The sequence below is a fragment of the Lissotriton helveticus genome, chromosome 7 (assembly GCF_964261635.1).
Source record: "Lissotriton helveticus chromosome 7, aLisHel1.1, whole genome shotgun sequence".
NCBI lineage: Eukaryota > Metazoa > Chordata > Amphibia > Caudata > Salamandridae > Lissotriton > Lissotriton helveticus.
In genome coordinates this window covers 898,082,500-898,103,132 of record NC_136068.1, presented here as the reverse complement: position 1 = coordinate 898,103,132, position 20,633 = coordinate 898,082,500, and the positions used below count along the sequence as shown (strand labels likewise).

The following is a 20,633-nucleotide window of genomic DNA, read 5'->3' as shown; positions in this document are numbered from 1 at the left end:
CAGGAACTTAACCAGATTATCTGCTTAGTGGCAACTTCTAAAAATTGATCTGTTTTCCAGACAGGGTAAGTTTAGGATTCACACTGTGCGTACAGTACAAGAGTTAGCACTGGTCTCCGTTTTAAAAAGTACCTACAGAGGGCATTCACCTATCCTTCCACATATGTGCCACTCTGGTCTACCTCTAAGGTAGCACCATGTATGCAATATTCCTCCACTCTCGAGCACCCTCATTGTGATTGATCTGACCCTGGATCTCGGCTAGTATTGAAGACTGGAATCTACCTGGACACTAAGGGCTTTGCTGGACTTTGATGTTTCGTTTTTCATTAAAACTTGGGGTAGTCTGGTTGTGACGCATTACCCGGGCTTGGGGAATATTAGGATTGAGATTTGGTCTTTGCTTTTGTACAGCTGGCATAAAATTCAAATTTGGTCAGTGGCTATCAAAGTGCATTTGACCGAGGGTTAGATCTGAAACTGGGTTTCCAATGGCCCCACATGATACAATAATGGCATGGCATGGTTTTCTTCAGCATAGCTAAATCAATTTCTGAATTAAGGTCTACTGGCACTCCTTGCCCTCTAGTGTATACGACACCAACAATCATCCTGGGACCAGTTTTGCAGCGAATGACCAGACGTGGTCCCTTGCTCACTTTGTCACTGGATTCAGGCTAGCCTGGCTGAGTGTTACCCTGAAACCGGTCCCAGGATGCGTGTGTCCGGTTCAGGGAAGACCTGGCTTGGCAGTTCGGTCTGGACTGTTCTCACGATGCACAGGTTCAAGACTGATTTGCATATGGCCAGGTCTGAACTGGGGTGGCGAAGTGAGCTAAAGAACGATGATGAGTTCAACCCAAATCTGTGACTGGAGGTGTCAGAAAAGTTTCAGTGCTCCGTCCATCTCCTTGTGTTTGTTTCCTTTGTTTAGTAAGGTCAATTGCAAATTTGCTATCTCCTCACGATCCTCTTGCCACGCAGCTTCCATGCAAAGAAACTAAGTTTCTCTTCACTGTGTTCATCTATAAGCCCTATCTTAATGGTTTCTTTAATGACTTCTTCCCATACTACCTTCACCCTCCACACATCTATTGGTTTTGCAGGGATGTAAATCTCAATGACCAGGACTCGGGCTGTCCATCTCTTCAGTCTCTGCGCTTGTAACTAGAGTTGCTCCAATTCAGGGTCTTGCACTCATTTCCTCAAAGGCATCAGTCCCAGACACAAAACTAGTTGTAGTGATTGTAGCGGCAGCAGGGCATGCTGCATTATCCAGTAATACTGTTGGTGGAGCTATTAAAGGAGTGTTAACTGTGTAGTTTTAAGGGATCCCTGATCGACAGGCGCACTGCAGATGCAACTGGTGGGAGTTCCCCTAAGGATGGACCCCCTCAGCCAGCCCTAGTTTGCTGAACCACTTCACTAAGAGGTGGTCGGAAAGCCAATATGCCCACTAAGAGAACATCATTGTATTCACTGTTATAAGTTTACTCTGATTTTGCTAGTATCGCCACCCTCTTGTGCTTTCTTCTTTCCTGATTTTCTGCTAGGCAATACAGTGCATGTCTTCTCTACCTTTATCACATCCTTCTTCGAAGTCTGCTGTTCTACATCCCATTTAGCTAAAATCCAACTCTTAACTGTCCTTTTGTCCATATTCTGATATTTCTCCTTCCACGTGTTCTGCCATCTCCCATGCAATTGGTGCTTCATATTGTGCTAGTCGGGGTGGAGGCTTCATATCAGTGAACACTGGCCTCAAACTTTCAATTATTTTCAGGTTAACAGTTCCTTGGAGAGTAAACTGCATGGACCCTTCATTTGCAGTGATCCTAATTATTTTAGACAAATACACGTGTATATCCCTATATTGGTTGCTATGTAATGAGAAACTGGTCCCTCGGCAGAGGCTTCCTCGCTTTCATGTTCAGGGATTTTCACGTCACTAAAGCCCTTAATTTCTTGAAAACGTCTCTGGAAGTAACCCCAGTTCAATTTCAATGACCGTGAATGTAAAGACCTGGCAGTTCGTGACAAAACACATGATGGTGAACACCAGCTTCGAATCTCAGTGCGACACTGTAGGAAGTTGGCTCTGTATATGGTATACAACTAGGTGGTTATACTGTGTGCAGTCTCCAGAGATTGCCCCAGAAGTGTATAGGACTCGCCCAAATTCCAAAGTGCTTTATTTGTGGTTGTGTGGACGAGCAGCCATAGGCCAAATGCAGGTCAGTGTAAGCATTTGTTGTGCACACAAGTAATGACACACTACTCAAAAAGGAGATCCACACCAATTTTATCGCAATAATCATTGCTCAAGATTTATTTTAAGACCAAGATCTTTGCAAAAAGTTAAGTATGTTATTAAATAGAAGTTTTCAAGTTCAAAAATGATCACTTAGTGCAATTTTCTGTCTTTGCATTGTGACCTATGGAGGGAAACAAAGAGGTTTTACAGGTAAGTATACCACTTACCGTTTCAGTCATCGGGTTGCAGGTTCAGCAAAGGGATTGGTTCAGGTGGGCACCACCAGTGGCACGAGGGCGGCCGAGTGCAGAGATCAAAGTTGAGGATCAGGCACAATGTTACCCAATGGAGACTGGGCGTGCTTGAAGTCACATTGTTTATAGGTAACTAGAATGGTTGCAGGGCTCAAGCAAAGGGGTTTTAGACCAGCGCAGGGGGCCACACAGCAGCATCACACATGCATTAGCTGCGGTTCAGGGACCGCTGGGCGCAATGTGCAAACACAGCGTCAGGCGCCCAATGCAAATCAATGGAGGAACTTGGAGTTGAAAAGCGGCTGCAGGCCACGGATTGGAAGCTACAAGCAGGAAAAAAGTGACAGAGATAAGGTGCTGTGGATCATAATGACACCTTTTGGTTGAGCTCCCCAGAGGCTTGGGGTGTCCTTTAACAGGTTTTCTTTCCGGAGCCTGTCTGGGAGAGCCTATGGATTTACACTGCAGGCGCCGTGGAGTCCAGGAGGGTTCAGCCAATGTGGAGTTGGACTCAGAATTGCTGGGGAACCTTCTGGATTGGTGGGCCACCTGGACGCAGGCCGGAAGGGTCTGGTGCTGAGTGGAGTTCTGGTCTTCAAAGGTAAGTCGTCCTCCCAGGGGTTCTGGAGTTTGACTGCTGGACAGGTGTTTCTTTTCTGCAGTTTTGAGGGCTGCAGATGAGCCAGCAGGCATGGGGATGGGTCAGTAGGCATTGTCAGTCTTTTTCTGCACTGCTTCGTCTTCATCGTTTTTCTTCTCAGGTCGTCAGGAACCAGTTGGAGTATGAGGGAGCCACCTAAACACTGAACTTAGTGGCAATTTAAGGGAGTGACAGTTGGGGCCAATGGGCACCTTACCTGCGGTGTCTACTCATTCAATTATGCCAACCCGCAGTGGGAGGTGTCCTAGCTCTTATTGGAAGAGTCTTCCAACCTTCAAGATGGACTGAAAGGTGTACTTCACCTGGCCTCGTTCACCTTGGGGGTGGAGATGGCTGAGGTGGGCACACCACCTATTCTTCCTAGGTTTTCCTGCCCAAAGTGGTGGTGGAAACCAGTGGCTGCCATCTGCTACTAGCAGCAGAGGCTAAGGGTTATTACAAAGGCGACAGGCCTTTAAAGCTGCCCGTCTAGCAATGTTCCCATCCTGGGGGAGGATGTGAGACACCTCCGCCCAGGATGTGCTTTGTTCCTGGTCCCAGAGAGGAAGCTCTCGACCCAGAGGTTCAGAAACCTGTCTGGTGTGGTCAGGCTGCCTAAAACCAGTCTATGGCCACACCAGGATTTATAGGTTTTCATGGGGCACCTCTGAGGTGCACTCTTAATACTTGTTTCAATAAATCCCACACTGGCATCAGTATAGGTTTTTAAGAGTAGTTTAGTACCAAACGCTCATGGGTTCAGAGAAGCAATCATGGGGCTGGGGAACTAGAGTTGTCATGTTTCCAGCCCATATACTCTATCTTCCCTGGCACTTATAATATCTAAGAATGGACTAGTGGACTTAAATATTGTAGAGGCATATCTGCTCATATAGATATTGCCCCACCTGTGTTATTGTGCACCCAACCTTGGGGCTGTAAGGCCTGCTGGAGGGGTGACATAACTATATCTTAGGCAGTGCTAGTTCGCATGGCCACAGGCAGTATGCCATGTTGACTTTGTTGTTTTTGTTTGTGCCAAGCATGCTGCAGTGGCACTCTGCATGGCCCAGGTGAGGGAACCCTCTTGAGTCACAATGAATGCCCTGGGTGCCCAGGTACCATTTACTAGGCCCTTACAGGGGGCCTGAAGGGCCAATTGTGAGACCGTTTTTAGGGAAGAAGCACTGACGCAGGCGATCTAGTTGACAGGGACCCTGTGCACTCCAATCGAAACCCTATTATTTTCCAGGCAAAAAGTGGGGGTTGGCCATATAAAGAGGCAATTTCTCACTGCCACGAAACTGTCCAATCACTGCTCTGAACTCTGAGGTAGCCACCACACAATCGTTCTAGGGGAATTGGGGACATAACACTCTACAGGTGTTATCACACAAAGTGAAATCATGACCAGCGAGAAATCGCACTAACTAGTGCAGTCTGTTGCTCTGTTCAAAAAGATTAACCAAAAACCAATTGGTGTACACTCACTATAGGAGTTCAGTCCCTTTATCAATGTGCGGGTGATAGAATTTGCAGTGTGATGGACTTTGAAGCTCTAACTATCTGAGAACCATCGTCTGCTACCAGATTTTGATAGTCCGGTCAACTATGCTGCCTAAGCACAAACTGCAGTCTCTGCTGATCTTACTCTGATGATCTTTTGTTCTCGAACTGAGGCTAAAATCATAAATTAAGCTGTAAATCAATTACAAGTGAAGCAGATTTTAACCCCCCAGGAACGGTAGAGTAGCTTTGCAAACTATGAAGATTTATTGGCAAATAGCTAAATTACAATCTCCAATTGTTAGACCGGTCATCCTTGGGGTGGTTCCCCTGCCCAAATATATTGCTAGCTTACCTCCTCTTTGCTGGTTCTTTGTTGGCCTTTGGACTCAGCACTTTACCACTGCTGACCGGTGCATGTGCCTCACCCCTGAACATGGTAACATTTGAGTCTACATAATTGGCATATTTAGTTTACCTGTAAGTCCCTTGTAAAGTGGTATAGCACATACCTAGGACCTGTAGCCTAAATGCTTGTAGTGGTCTGCAGCAAGGATTGTGCCACCCACACAAGTAGCCTTTCAAACCTGTCGCAGGCCTGCATTTACAGGGCCTGTGTGTGCAATTTACTGTCACTTCGACTTTGCATCTAAAACTACTTGCCAACCCTTAAACTCTCCTTTTATTACACATACTTCACCCCAAAGGTGGGCCCTAGGTAGCCCATTGGGCAGGGTGCTGGGTAAGCAAAAGGTAGTACATGTACTGTGAAGTCTTGCATTTCCTTGTGGCGACAAACAGCCAAATCTGTTTTTTCACTACTGTGAGTCCTACTTCTCGCATAGGTTTACATTGGGAATTCCTTATTCTTCTCTTAAGCTGCAATTTCTGCTTAGAAACGAGTGCCTACATGTTTTATTTCTTTGGAATGGTAATTCTATTAATGAAGTTTTCTAAAGTGCATGGTTACCCAAAGGGCCTCCCAGTGCTGAGCCAGCAACAGGTAATATTCCGGATGATCAGAATTGGCCAAACAGGGTGGTTTTTAGCAATTTGCTATATTTAGGTTCAAGAGTGAGCTCCAGAGCCTTGGGGCCAGTAAAGTGAAGGAACTTCGTCCACTTCTACTTCGATTTATCTGGAGTGTTGCAAACCGCGGCTGGCTGGTAGAGCACAACGTTCTTGAAGTGTTGTAGGGTGAAAACGTATCTAAATTGACGTCGGACCATGTTTATACATTGCTCAAGGAGCTAACAGTGCTTTGAACTGTATTCATTAGATCATTTGTAGCCAATATAGGCTTACCCGGACCTCAGTTGCAGATTGATGTTTAGAGCTTTTCAATATTATACGGGCAGCAGCATTCTGGGTGACCTGAAGTCTTTTTTTTTTTTTTTTATAAAACTGCCTTCAGACTTTCTCAAATACAGGCAGTTTCCATATTCAAGTGCTGAGATGAGTAGACCTTGCACTACTTTGGTGTGCGATGGTTCAAGCAGTCATTTCGGAAGCTTTCTCAATGTTCTAAGCAGGCCAAAGCATACTGCCACTAGTGGCATTTATTTGATTTTTTTAAGCTTTGGTTGTCATGGAGAGATTGTCGAGCCAGAAGCCCCAGCTCTTAACCTCTGATTTTGGTGTGGGTTGATTGCCTGGACAACGTGGCCAGTCCATTTCCACCCACCTGACGTGTGTTTCTCACAATCATTACCTTTTTAAAAAATATATCATCTCTTCCCCCCCCCCCCCCCAAACCCCCCCCCCCAACACACACATTTAGTTTAAAGCTGATTGCTGCCATCCAGCCTACAACAGGTCTAACTAAGACAATAGTTTAATTTAGTTGAGGTTTTGTTAGTTTGTGAAGAGGGCAAGATCTGCATATTGTCCGCTTAAGATATTGGGAAGCCAAAGCCTTTTATGACCTCCCTCAATGAGGTGACGTACAGGTTAAACAAGGTCGAGCTTACAGAGGAGCCCTGAGGCACCCCACATTTTAGGGAGTGAAGTTGCTATTGTCTGGCTATTGTCTGGCTTCTTCACAGACTTGAAATGCTCTGTTATAGAGTAAGGAGGTAAGCCATTTAAGTGTTCCGGCTATACCTTCTTCCAGCATTTTGACTAAGGCCGGGTGGGATAGGGTGTCAAAAGCTGCGCTCTGATCTAGTAGGATCAGGGCGGCAGAACCACCCTGATCCAGGGTGGTTTTTAGTTCCTCCTTGGCTGCCAGCAGGACGGTCTCTCTGCTGCTGCCTGGTCTGAATCCCACCTGAGAAAAATTTAAGATATCGTTGGTTTCCAGATATAGGGAGATTTTTATTGCTACATTTTTCTAATCCTACTCTGTTCTGGTCCTCGTTCTAGTGACATATTAAACATCCAGAGGGGCAGGGTCTAGTGGGGAACCTGATTTTAGATTTTTGAGTATCTCTTGTCTGTTCATGAGCAAGTGCTGAACGTGTAATAGTGCATACAGTGTTGCTTGTAGCATGGAAACACAAAAGTGTTACATTTAGTATATCATTATTTTATAGTAGTAATTATAATTCAAATCGCTGCTGTGACCTAATCTGTATTTGAGTAATCTTCTACTAAAGGTTCCTATTCCACTGCTGGCATCTCAAGAAACTGCACTCTAAGCAGAAGTCCTGTGGTTGGTTGTTTTTCCTCTGCTGTTTACTGCTATTTCTGCACTTCTCTCTATATTCCTTATGTGGTTAGTCCTCCTACTACTTGGCAGTAGAGGAATCTACTGAGAGATGCATGGTAATCAAGGGGGGGGGGTTCCAAAGGAGTGTTTAAAATGGCGAATGGCTGTTGCTCCTGTTTCCACTAGTTTTAAAGTACCCGTACCAGCTCATCCAGTTTCAACTGGTGCTCACTGGTAGTCTTGGCCTCAATGATTAATGATTCTCTGCCCTAACCCCCTCAGCCCCCCAATACTACTACCACCACCCCGAGATCCTGGACTATGACCGATTCAAATGTGATTTTTAATTTGTTTTTTATTTCCCTCACTCAATTCACCCGTTGCTGTGGGGGGTTGGGGGGAGTAGGTGAGTAGATTGTTACAGGATGCGTGAGTGGGGTACCAGGTATCACTTGGCTAACATTGGGTTTAGAGATCTGCATCCTTGAAACAAAATATCCAGATCTCGAAATGTGTTGTATTTTTGGAGGGTGGAAACTAGCATAATTGGCAAGAACCTCGTAAAGAACCATATTTCACTATTTGAATGATCCATCCACTTTCGCACATTGAAGTTCTATTAGCAATCTGAGGGTGGTTTCCTAATCCTCCTAATTAAAAATGAAGGCAAATAATTATTTATTGCTGACCATTATGCACCTTCCTGCGGGTCTCGTAGTTGGTCTCCACAAGGTAGTTTTAGTTTTCCACAATCTTGCTTCTTTCAGATGTTTGACGAAAAATGCTCCAGTTTGGGCATGAGGCATGAAGAGTGCATCCGAATTTGTACTTGAATGATGATGGACTATGCACCTAAACAAGATGTCAATTTAGTAATTTGACTTGACATTGGCTTTGACTGACAAAAGAAAATTTGGCTGTGTAAACTTCGAAAAACAGTTTAACATGCACATATAGGGCTGCATTCATGTTTATCCTCTCCATTCCTTATGTGAAATGAGTTTTCTCATGTTCTTCTAAAACAATTTTTTTTTTCTCCCCCCAGGCTGTGCCCCAGCTCCTGGTTCATATGATGTCAAGGACCGTGATGGTATTAAAGGAGCTACATCCTTTCCAAAATCTCAAAGATTCCAGAAATCAAAGGGTGAGCAACATGACCGCTTCTTATAACATTTTTTTTTTTAAAGAAAACAATCCTACAGCAATCTCCATGTTTTCATACCATTTTAAAATGTTCATAGAAAGGACCATATTTTTTCTGTACAATGAAACGAAGATGCTCTTTTGCCCTACTAATTGTGGCAGTCTCTTTTTAAATAACCAAATAACCGGATATTTGGTACTCCAGCCTGACCCTTTGACTTTTATTTGTGTTAAATTTTTGCACAAGCTTATTAGTTGTGAAGTTTGAGTATTCTTATGTGGCCATATTGTTACCTGAAATTCGTTTGCACTGAGTTCTTGGATGAAAGAATTGTATATCGGAAAAGTATTGTTTAACTGGGTTTTCGTTGGTCAGATTTGAATGATAGGAGTGCCGGTGGGGGGGGGGGGGGGGGGGGTGAAGAGGAGTGCCCCAGAGGCTGGGGGGGGGGGGTGAAGAGGAGTGCCAGAGGCTATTGGTGGGTCTTGGGGGTGTTTGGTAAGTGTTAATTATGTTAATATTGATAAGATGTACACCACAATATATGTACGAAACTCTCATCTCTATTCAATTCACCCGATATGACCTCATCCAACTGTAAGAAATATGTGGTCAGGCAAGCCCTGCAACCTAGGCCTGAAGCAACTGATTGACAGATCGCAAGGGGAAGGGGGGGAATGGGAGGGTCGGGAGAGACCCGTAACCCTTGGACAAGCACGCAAACAGGAAAACCCAGCGACTCAACCATGATCTAAGGAGATTGGCCCAACAAAACACGTATGGTTGGAGGGACGCTCGTTCCCAAAATTACCGTAAAGTGAGATGCCACACTAGGTTAGGAACATACAGCCAATCAGAACACAGTATGCACACTACACATACTGATCAGGTGCTCCCCATGCTGGACATCTACCCACTGGCTCTGCATTGTCCACGCAAGCTCCACCTGCGCTTCTTAATAAACAACCAGGTTGATGGCCACGAGGCCCCCTTCCCATTTATTATTTTTATTTTTTTTAAAAGGGGTTCGGTTCTGGGGACTGAGGTCCCCAGGGCGCAAAAAATGGGGATAGATGGGGAGGGGGGCCACACAGCCCCCTTCTTTAAAAAAAAAAACAAAAAAAAAAAAAACAGCATTGCGTCGACGCCCCGGCCCTTCCCTGCAACACTCTGCATACGCGCCTCCCTGGCTCGTAAGTTGGTGAATTTAATCTCCTTAAATACTTAGGGTCCCTGGGGGCCAACCTGCCCACCAGGTACCTCCAGTAAGCCCCAGGCAGCTGCGTTGCAGAGAGGTGGTCTGAGGCCATGCCTCTTTTTACAACTTTGCAACACAGCTCACTGTTTACTGGACGTTCCTGGTGGGCTAGTTGGTACCCAGGGACCCTCAGGATTCAAAGAGACTTAATCCCCCAACTTAAAACGTGCCACAGGGCGCGTTTGCTCACTTGTCACTTCATGCCCCACCCAATCACCACTGTGCAAACGCGCCCACTGGCGCGTTGTAAATTTGGAGATTAAGTCCCCTTGAGTTCAAGGTCCCTGGGGGCCAACTAGCCCACCAGCTATCTCAGTAAGCGCCACACAGCTTTTTTTTTTTTTTAAGAAGGGGGGCTGTGTGGCCCCTCATTCTGCCACTTTTGTTTATTTTTGCGCCCTGGGGACCCCATCCTCCAGAGCCTGCCTTTTTATTTCTTTTTTTTTTTTAAAGAAAAAAATAAATGGGAATGGGCTGCATGGCTCCCCTCCTGAGTCCTCTATTAGCCCCGGGGATAAAATATTTTATTGAGGGGGGGCTGCGTGGCCCCCCTCCCGGGCCACTTCTGTCCCCGGGGACATCATTCCCCGGGGCCTGCCCTCTCCGTCCGGGGGGGGGGGGGGGGGGGAGAAAGAGCCACAATTCCCCCATGGTCACGCTGGCTCCCCGCCTCCTGCGGGAGCCAACATTGCTTTTCCACAAGGGGGGCTGCTGACGTGCAGCTCCCCTTGTGGAAAAGCAATCCTGCTTTGCTTCATTGAAGCAAGAGCAGGTTTCCCTGCTCTCGCTTCAATGAAGCAAAGCGGAGTTTGCTATGGCAGGGCGGGAACTGCAGGGCTCCAGCCCTGCCATAGCAAACAGCAGTTTCCTTGGGGTGGGCACCCTGGGACACTGCAGGAGCCAGCCCTGGGGGGTGGCGGTCCCCAGTGCCATCAAGGGCTCCAGGAGGGGGGCATTGCGGCCCCCCTCCCAACATTTAAAGCCCTGGGGAGGTGGTGGTCCCCAGGGCTTTGGGGTCCAATTGAGCACTCATGAACAGCGTTCCTCTGTGCCTTTTGAAGTCTGATGCTAGGACACTTTTTGCTTGTGGTGTAGCCAAGTAGCTTGGCTGTGTTTGGATAGTAAGGCTCAAATCTGTAAGTGGGACATCCAATGAATTATGGCTTTATATTTTTATCCTGAGTTTAATTTGTCTGCTTATTTATATTGCGCTGCCACTTTACATAATACTTGCACATAAGTTGGAATGGAATTAATTTTATGTGTATTAAGTTTTCTTCTGTGCTTATGGATTTGCACATTTTTATTTCTCCATTTTGATAACTTATTTTTTTTATCTATCGATCTATAAATGCTAATGCTTTTAAGATACCTGCTATCGAATAAAGCTTACTTTGACTGGTTTTTCAAAATACTAATTCCTAACTATGCCCACAGAGAGAGAACATGTGCAGAAAGACAAAGAAAGGTGCAGAAAGAACCAATAGAGGTGCAGAAAGAGGCCTTGTTACAAAGTCATCCTGTGCCCCCAACTTTTTGCTGACGGGTACTGGTGGTAACTGACTCTTACTAACCAGGCCCAGAGCCAGTGCTATGCTTAAAGACGCTTAGAATACAGTGGAAACACCTGCATACATTAGGGTACACTATGGGTTGGGTTACCCCTGTGATTGGCATGGCCTCCCCTGTAAGGCCCTAGTATATAATAGGGCAGGGGGATTAAAACTACCTCCAAGTCAGAGGTGCAGAATCATGCTACTTTAATTACTAGTCACGTTTGCAGAGTGGCGGGGAAGGGTGCTGGGCCTCCGACCAGCTCTCAAGAATTCTGCTGCGTAGGACTTGCAGGAGGGTGTCTTGGCCCCCAAAGTCCCTCAGGAGTTAAGTGGACTTAATCCCCCATCCCGTTAGTCTGCCATGAGGCGCGTTTGCAGAGTGGTGGAGAAAGGGGGCATGGCCTCCGAGTCTTAGCAATTCTGTTTGGTACTTACTGGCAGTAACGAGGGGTACTTTGCCCCCAAGGACATTCTTGGGGGCCAACTAACCCTCCTATTACCTCCAATAAGTACCACACAGCAGGATTGTTAAGTGCTCATAACAGGCCCGCCCCCTTGGCCCACTATTCTGCAAATGCGCTCCCTGGTGCACTTTTCAATGGGCATTGAAGTCCCCTTCACTGCTGTGGATCCTTTGGGCCAACTAGCCTACCTCTTGCGTCCAGTAAGCCCACATACAGTGGGGATTGCTGAGGTGGACACAAGCCATGCCACCTTTCTCCACCACTCTGCTAAAGGGCCTCCTGGTACGCTCTTGGTTTGTGGATTAAGTCCCCTTTACACATGAGGGTCCCTGGGGGTCAACTAGCCCGCCAGTAAGCCCCACACAGCTGGATTGTTGAGTGGTCCGAGGCCACCTCCCCACTCTGCAAACGCGGCTCCTGGCACACTGCTGCTCGGGGGATGAGGTCCTCTTGTGTCCTGAGGTCCTCCGAACACGAGAGGACCTCATCGCCCCATCAGCAGTGCTACAAGAGGCGGGTTTGCAGAGTGGTGTAAAAGAGGCGCAGCGTAGGACCACCTCTCTGCAATCCAGCTGTGTGGCGCTTACTGGAGGTATCTGGTGGGCTAGTTGGCCCCAGGGACCCTCCGTATTCAAGGGGACTTAACTCCCCAACTTGGAGCCCGCTAGGAAGCTTGTTTGCAGAGTGGTGTGGGAGGGGGCGGGACCTCCGGCGAGCTGCTGGCTTTAATAATAAAAAAAATAATAATAATTCTTAGGAGGGGGACTGTATGGCCCCCCCCTTCTTTCACTATGTTTCGGCCCCGGGGGCCCAATCCCAGCCTTCTGCTTTAAAAAAGACGAGTGGCCTCCCCTCCAGGGCCACTTCTTGCCCCGGGGCCCGGCCCTCACGTTTGGGACTGTGGGGGGGGGTGGGCCCTATACCCCTACGGTCCCTGACAGCTCCCTGCCTCCTGCGGGAGCAGGCATTGCGCACTCTTCCAAAAAGCAAAGCAGAGTTTGCTATGATAAGGGCTGGAGCCGGGCTCCTGCTCTGTCATAGCAAGCGGCAAAGTCCCGGGGGTGGGCACCCCAGGACATGTCAGGAGCTGGCCCTGGTGGGTTGGTGGTCCCCAGGGCCATCAAGGGCTCCAGGAGGAGGGGCCACGTGGCTCCCCTCTCGGTGAAGATAGCCCCGGGGGACCAAAATGGTCCCCCGTATTTAAACAAGCAGTGCCCCGGGAAGGTTGTGATCCCAGGGGCAACGTGGGGGGTGCTCGAGCTTCTATAACTAACTATTTTCAAACCCCGGGGAGGTGACAGTTTCTGGAGTGGCCTACGAGGCCCCCCACCCTAATTTCAACAAAGCCCTGTGGCGGTCCCTGGGATTTCAGGGGGCCCGCAAGGCCCCCCACCCTTATTTTCAATATGCCCCAGGGAGGTGGTGGTCCCCGAGGGGCCGCATGCCCCCTGCACATTATGTATAAAGCCCTGGGGAGGTGGCTGTCCCCGCAGCTGCACTGGCTCCTGCCATATAATTCAGCATTGCCCCCGGGACCTGGCTCACCCTGGGGTTTAACTAAGCGCTGGAGCCCGTGCTTAGTTTGTTTTGTTTTCTCGGCCGGATTCTGGGTGCCAGTGCGAGTTCGGCCAATTTTATAAATAAAAAAATGAATTTTTTTGGCCCTGGGGTCCTCGTGGGACCCCCAGATCAGACCTAGGGGATCAGGGTAGGTCTACCATGCCGCCCTTTTTTTTATTTTTATTTTTTTTTTTTTCTCCCTACTGAATTCTTGTGGCTCGGTAATGGCTGCCAACACTTCCTGGTTTGGAGTGCGTGCAGCCAATCAGAAGTCTGCTTGTGCTCTGGAGGAGTGCTTTCTGAAATAGAGCTACCTTTTTGCCAAATTTGGTGTAATTCTGTTCTGCAGTTCGGGCTGTAGCCGGTTCCAAAATTCCTATGGAAATTAACACTGGGTGGGGTGAACTCTATGTGGGACACCTTTTTCTCGGACCCCGCTTGACTAATCACCCTGAACCTTTCAAGACAAGAGCTGATCGGAGCGGGCCATTCGTTTGAAAATTTCACAAAGATTCGTAAACTGGCGCCAAAGATATTGCCAAATGAAAAAACGCTTTTCCTGTGGATAATAGGTCCTAACTATAACTACCTACTGGCAACTGCCAGTAGGTAAAATATATATATAGAGATAGAGATAGAGATAGCGATAGATCTCGCTGGCTTCAGAAGCAGTTTATTTACTGTAAAAGTAACCAAGCTACTCTCCAAACTTCTAGGATAAACCCTGACTTCACATTTTGTGAAAAGTGCTGAAAGGGAGTGTCTGGTTATCTTTTGAATGTCTATGTAAGTATTACTGTCTATAAACCACTGATTTCATCGGAAATACTAAGAAGTCTTACATTATTTACCTTTTACCATGGACTTATTTTAAAGTAGCTGATTAACGATGTTGCAATCTGATGTAAACTGATAGTTGAGGTGCTTAGGGAAGCACGTCTCACTACTTGTGTGACAATATTCTTTTAAGCACTGTCCCAATCAGACCTGAAGGTGCTCATTCTTTATTTTGAATGAGGATTTAGCTTTGAGAGCATCCTCAATATCCTCGTCTTGGAAAAGTAGATTTGGTTGTTTTAATATTTATATTGTGGCCTGTAGTCCTTCTGGACGCAGTGGGGAAACTATTTGTGATTGTCTATTGGCCCATTTTCAAGATTGGGTAGAAGAAAGAAGTTAGTTCATTGAGTTTTATCCTCTTTTGATCAGAGGATCCTGCTTGGAAGTAGTATAACGTGTAATACAAAGATCTATGCTGTCTTCATTAATTTGTCTAACGTCTGTTGTGTCATGACAGAAGCTGGCATCCGGAGGTATATAAAATGTCTTGTTAAATTTACTCCGTGAATTGCACACAGGCACCTGGGTTAGAGTTCTGAGAGTCTAGCAAAAAAAATGAATATACTTATGGTTTGGTTGAGTGGCCTCAAATATTGGTGTGTAATCTACCCCCACCCAGTTTTCACTCTTTCTAGCCGACTTCCAAAAGTCACTTGCACTGATTCTCTCCATCTCCGAATTAATTATTTCCTTCCTGTAGTTCATGCAGATGACGTTCTATTGCTAGACTGTAACCCATAGACCTTTTGTGGATGGTAGTATATTGCTTTGATCATTCCCATAACTTGGAAATTATTCTCAAGATTTACCAAAGATATTAAATAAAGGAATAGTCAAAACACGTTGATATAACTTTTCCTGAGGAATTCTTTTGGCATGGTTTTGCTGCTAAAAAAAAGAAATGGATAAACCATGTACATTAACAGTTTCTATTAGGCTGTACATTTCCAAAATGCCGATTTTTATCGTCTTGTATGGATTGGAATTTGACTTGAGTTAAAGGTAATTGTATGACTAACTTACCTGCCAAGAAGTCAGTTTCTGTGGAGACAACCACCCAAGAACTTGGGAGGGTTAGTCTTTTTATGGGTTCATGACTACTTGGATCATATAAAGTATTTGAAGTGGTATGTTAGATTTTCCAGGTGTTTGTAACTGACCTAAACACACTTTACACATACAAGAAAATAGAAAAATATGCAGCATGCTTCTGTCTTCCATGAGTTGTAACGGGAGCACAACAGTGGAGGTGGAACATGAGCGTCCGCAACCTGGGAATTAGCTGTCAAAGCAACTTTTCAGCCATATGAGTGCTGGGCCTTAACCAAGACTCCTACAGTTAAGGTAAACTGACCCAAGATCATGCGTTAAAGAACCTTTGGCATCCAGCCTCTCCCAGGTCCCCTGGCAGGCTTACAGTGAAGTATGCGGTAAATGTCATTTGCTTTATGCAGCCTATTATAAATAGCCTGCTGTAAGTGTTATGGAATTTGTGCTGCATATAATTTCCGTCACCTGCTTAAAGTGCCGTGTACTTCTATCCTGCATAGCCTTTTATGTTGTGCTGACCATATGTATGGACAGGCTCCCATGTCTTCTTTGTTATATGCTACTTGTCGAGTTGCCGGTCTGATGTACAAACTGTTCTAAGAAGGGTCTACAGTGATGCCTTTCCATAAGTATTATATATATATATATATATAGCAGTTGTGTAGCTTTGCCAAGTGTCCTGTGCTGGGAAGCCATCCATGATGTTGGCCATATGTGGTGCATCCTTACTGTAAGATTTGGTAGTCTAGTTGGCAGAGGTAGGTACCTTTGACCAAATTAGGACCCTTGCGTCGAGTCAGGGGCTACACTCCTAAAATAACCACTGCTCGCCTCCTTTGTAGCTTGGCACGAGCAGGCAGGCTGATCTCAGAGGCACTGTGTAAAGCATTTGTGAACACATACAGTAATACAGTGACAACACTACAGATGGACACCACACAGGTTGTTTATCAAAAATAAGTATTTTTATGTAGACTTAACACAAGACCACAAACGACAAAAATCCACCATACTGTACTTTAAAATGGTAGAAATAGCTTAGTTCTCTTGAGATGGTAAATGCAACACTTTACGTTCAGTGTACCTTTTGGATGTGTAACGCTATACAAATGAGTTTCAGGGAAGGTGATGCGTCGGTTCCTTACACGCAAGAATGGGGATGCGTCGGTTCCTTACTCTGGGAGAGGTGATAGTTTGGTTCCCTACTGCTACGTAGGACAGTGGTGCGTCGGTTCCTTACCGGAGGGGAAATGATGCGTCCGTTACCTACTGATGCGACCAGCATCGACTCGATGACGATCCGGTGCAATGAAACAAAATGGCATCGTCTTGATGCGACAATGAAGGGGCAATGCATGCACGGCCGTGCGGTGACTCTGTAAATATTCTGAGCCGCGACAGGCCCTGCGACACTCTTCTCCGGTGATGCGAGGCGCTTCAGTGATGCAATGCGGCAGCAGCGGCACCCTTTCTCAGTGATGAGATGACAGCAGCTGCAGCGTTTGCATGCTTCTCCGGAGATGCAACATCCATCTACGGCGACACTCTTCTCCGGTGATGCGAGGCGCTTCAGTGATGCGTCGGCACCCTTTCTCAGTGATGTCCTTTGGCAGTGTGGGCTAGGGACATCGGTCGCACCACAGGAGGTGGAGCCAGCATTGTGGAAGGCAGGAACAGCCCTATTCAGACCCAGGTGCCACTCCTCCCCTCACTCTCTATGCAGATAGCTCTATTCAGCCCTCTGCTGACTCACCCTGTCTCCTGGAATCCCCCATCCCCTGTCACTCAAACTCCAGACAAGGAATACACAAACTAGCAGAAGCAGGCTTGGATGGTTAGGCAAGAAAATACCTACTATCTAAAAGTGGAATTTTCTAACACCGAATGTTAAACCCAACTTCACTAAAAGATGTATTTTATCATTTTGAGTTCAGGCATACTAAACTCTAATTTCTACTTAGTTCACGGAGTCAGTTAGGATTATAAGATGTTCTTATCAAACTGCCCATTCTGGCCTACGGGAACAGTTGGCCTTGCAATAGTGAAACTAAATTGGTTGAAATACACTATCCGGACATGCCACACACATCGGAGCTTGTCCTACCTATTACCTACAATGCACCCAGCCCTTGGGCCTACCTTAGGTGTGACTAATATGTAGAAAAGGGAAGGTTTAGAGACTGGCAAGTGGGTGCACTTGCCCAGTCAACATGGCAGTACCAGACTGCACACAGGCTCTGCAATGGCAGGGCTTAGAGACACCTAACAGGCTGCTTCTGTGGGTGGCACAATCAGTGCTGCAAGACCACCACCAGCAGCATTTGATTTACAAGCCCTGGGCGCACACAGTGCACTGTACTAGGGTCTGACCAGTAGACCAAACCAGCTAATCATGAAGTCACTAATCCATATATCAATTTACCACAGGGAGCACTTGCACTGTGGCACGGATTAGCAGTGGCACGGTGCCCCAAGCATCTATAACCAGCAAAAACATATGAGGCAAGAGCAAAAAATGGAAGGGAGACCCACGCCTATGGTGCCAGGTTAACACTTACTATTATGTGTTCTGGTGATGCAAATTGAAATGCAGTGTATGAATATAGACTGCATCATTGGACTGTGTGTAAACCTAAAAGCACCTTTGATTGTGTAGATATTTACGGTGAAAGCTTGCGCTGAATGGAAGTAAATATTATTTATGCTGAATACCCATGGTTGAAAGAGTATTTCTCCAGTATTAGGGGTGTCTTTCATAGATTCACATGCTTGAATATCCCCCGTCGTTGAGGTGGGAGTCCCACGGTACATAAAATAGCAGTAAAATATGCATGTATACATGAAAAATATTATAAAGAAAAATATACATACATATAATGTAATAAAATGTAAATTTCAAAAGTACCATAGAACATAATAGGCCCATTGAAAAGCCTAAGGGAGAACTCACTTTAGTAGCATATTAGTGTCATTATGTGTTGGTTCACATTCCAGCCAATCAGGCTGTAGCCTCCTCTAGAACCTTCTCCTCAGAAGCCCAAGTCCTCTGATTTTCTACCGCACGTCGTGTGGAGGGAGTCTCCCTGAGCTCTGCTCAGTTTTTTTTTTTTCTTCAACTCTAGTTGTTTGTTCTTCAGAAAATGTCTTCAAATAGGAAATCTTTATTTAAAGCCTGCCCTTCTTGTGGTAAACTGCGCCTTTTCCATGAGGATCCACACCGTAAATGCATTTACTGTCTCTACCCAGACCACGAGGTGAAAAACTGTAAGTACTGTCGCACTTTTCCACCCAAGACTCTGAGGGATAGACTGAGGTTCCATCTCCTTTTCTGAAGAAAAGTAGAGTGTTGGAGTCCTCCAAGGTTGTCTCCCCCAAAGGATTCGCTTCAGGGCACGTCTACGGGAACCTGGTTCTCTGACGTCTGCGCCCAAAGCCTTGCCTTCCACTTTAAAATCTGGCATTGGCTCGTCAACGGGCTCGTCAACTTGTCCGTCGACGTCTTCAGCGACGATGAAGTCCGTGTCTGTGGCCTCTACATCGACGACATGTACTATGTCAACCAGTGCTACGTCGACGACGATCACCTCGTCGACGACAGCCCAGGAGGTGAGACCCATTTCTTCTATTGTGCAGATCTTGTCGACGAGTGTCAAATCAAAATCGTCGACGAAGAAATCATCGTCGACGCTCCCATCGTCGACGCGGACCCCGTCGACGAAGACCAAGTCATCTAGAAGCAGCCCGTCGACAGGCCCATCATCGTCGACGGCGCCTCCGTCGACGGCCATCATATCATCGTCGACGGCTGTTATCTCGTCGACGTCTACATCTTCGTCGACGGGTAAGATTCCGATCTCGTCGACGGAAAAAAGCCTTTAATTTCGGCGTCGTTTACATCTATGGCTACGACGAAGACGCCTCAGGTTGATTCTAACACTGCCGCATTAACGTCAACGGGCTCGTTGACGTCTCATCAACCTTTGAAAACAGCTGTAATTTATACAGTTGTTACTGCTTCTTCTTTGAGGAGAGTACCTCTCATTCAACTGAGTCCAGTGAGAAGCGGAACTCCACTCCCAGATCAATTGTTTCAGTCTGGTGAGGAAGAATCTGGAAACGATTCAGAGGTGGAACAACTATTCAATCAGGCATCCAGTCCATCTGATTTGCACATTGTGCCAGGAGTGTAGTGATGAGGGTGATGAAGTGGATAACGTCGAAGATGGGGACGAATTATTTCCTGTTGATGAATCAGAACCAGTCACTTCGGAACCGATTACGCAGATACCTTTTATCTTTGGTCATGAACCTGCAGCACATGCTGGATGACTATAACCGCAGGTTCCCTCCTTCTCCACCTGCCTCTCCAGCATCACCACTTCCTCCTCCTCCTCAACCTCAACTTCCTCAGGCACCTGCACCTATTCCACCCGCGTCACCGGGGGGTACTCGTCCTGACACCGGCGACGAGGATCCTCGCAATACTGATGACGACTATTACATCGATATGACTGAGTGGGACAATTACAGGGCTCAAACACCTTCCACTCCGCCCACCTCACCTCTAGCATCGCCTCCAGTGGACATTGCAAATTTCCACAATTTGATCCGTGCTGCGAAACGTTTTCATCTCACTGTCGAAAAACAGATTTTAAGGACCTATCACACACAATACCAATCATTGACTTTATTTGGCAGGAGGGCCTTAATTTAATGGAACATCCAAATTCGGTACCTACAGTTTTGCCCAAATTGCACATAAAATATAAGGCTCCGCTGTCTTCCCCGGCCTGTTTGGTGTCACAGCCGAAAGTAGATTCGGTTATAACTCAGGCAGCACAGAAAAGATCACGCAATCCTGCTACACCACTCACGTCTCCTCCTGATCAGGAAGGCCGCAAGTTGGACTCTATAGGCAAAAAATGTACAACCATGGCGGCTACAACTGTGAGAGCGGCTAATACTTTGGCTATTTTGAGCCGTTACGACCGCCAGATGTGGTCTGAGGTTGCCGCGCTGATTCCTCAACTACCCGAGGTCATCCGTGCAGAAGCGCAGTCCCTTATACAAGAGGGGGAGTTAATTTCATCCGAAATTATTGAATGCGCGCTCGACATTTCCTCCACGGGTTTTCGTCAATTGGCTGGGGCTGCGGTCTTGAGGCGTCAAGGTTGGCTGAAGACTACCACCTTCCGCCCAGAAGTACAGGCAAAAGTCCTGGACTTGCCGTACGACGGGGATTTATTTGGCAAGCATGTTGATGATGCCCTTGAGGCGATAAAAAAGGACATTGACACTGCGAAGTCTTTAGCTACCCTCCAGTACAAGAGGCGGCCCTTTCGGGGGGCACGAGGTAGAGGCGGAGGTTCCTCTACTTTTCGAGGATCAGGTCAATATCGTTCGTACAACACCTACAACGATAACCGGCAGAGGGGTTCCTTCCAATCCCAAAATCGT

General features: G+C 46.7%; 1 protein-coding gene across 2 annotated transcripts in view; it reads left to right on the top strand.

The window, feature by feature from the left end:
• Positions 1 to 20,633, top strand: part of HMMR (hyaluronan mediated motility receptor) — a 472,605-nt gene that overhangs the window by 4,120 nt on the left and 447,852 nt on the right. For both annotated transcript variants that reach the window (XM_078653402.1, XM_078653403.1), the window contains exon 2: positions 8,350 to 8,448. In XM_078653402.1, coding sequence (XP_078509528.1) covers positions 8,350 to 8,448 — 99 coding nt within the window. The remainder of the gene's footprint in view (positions 1 to 8,349; positions 8,449 to 20,633) is intronic.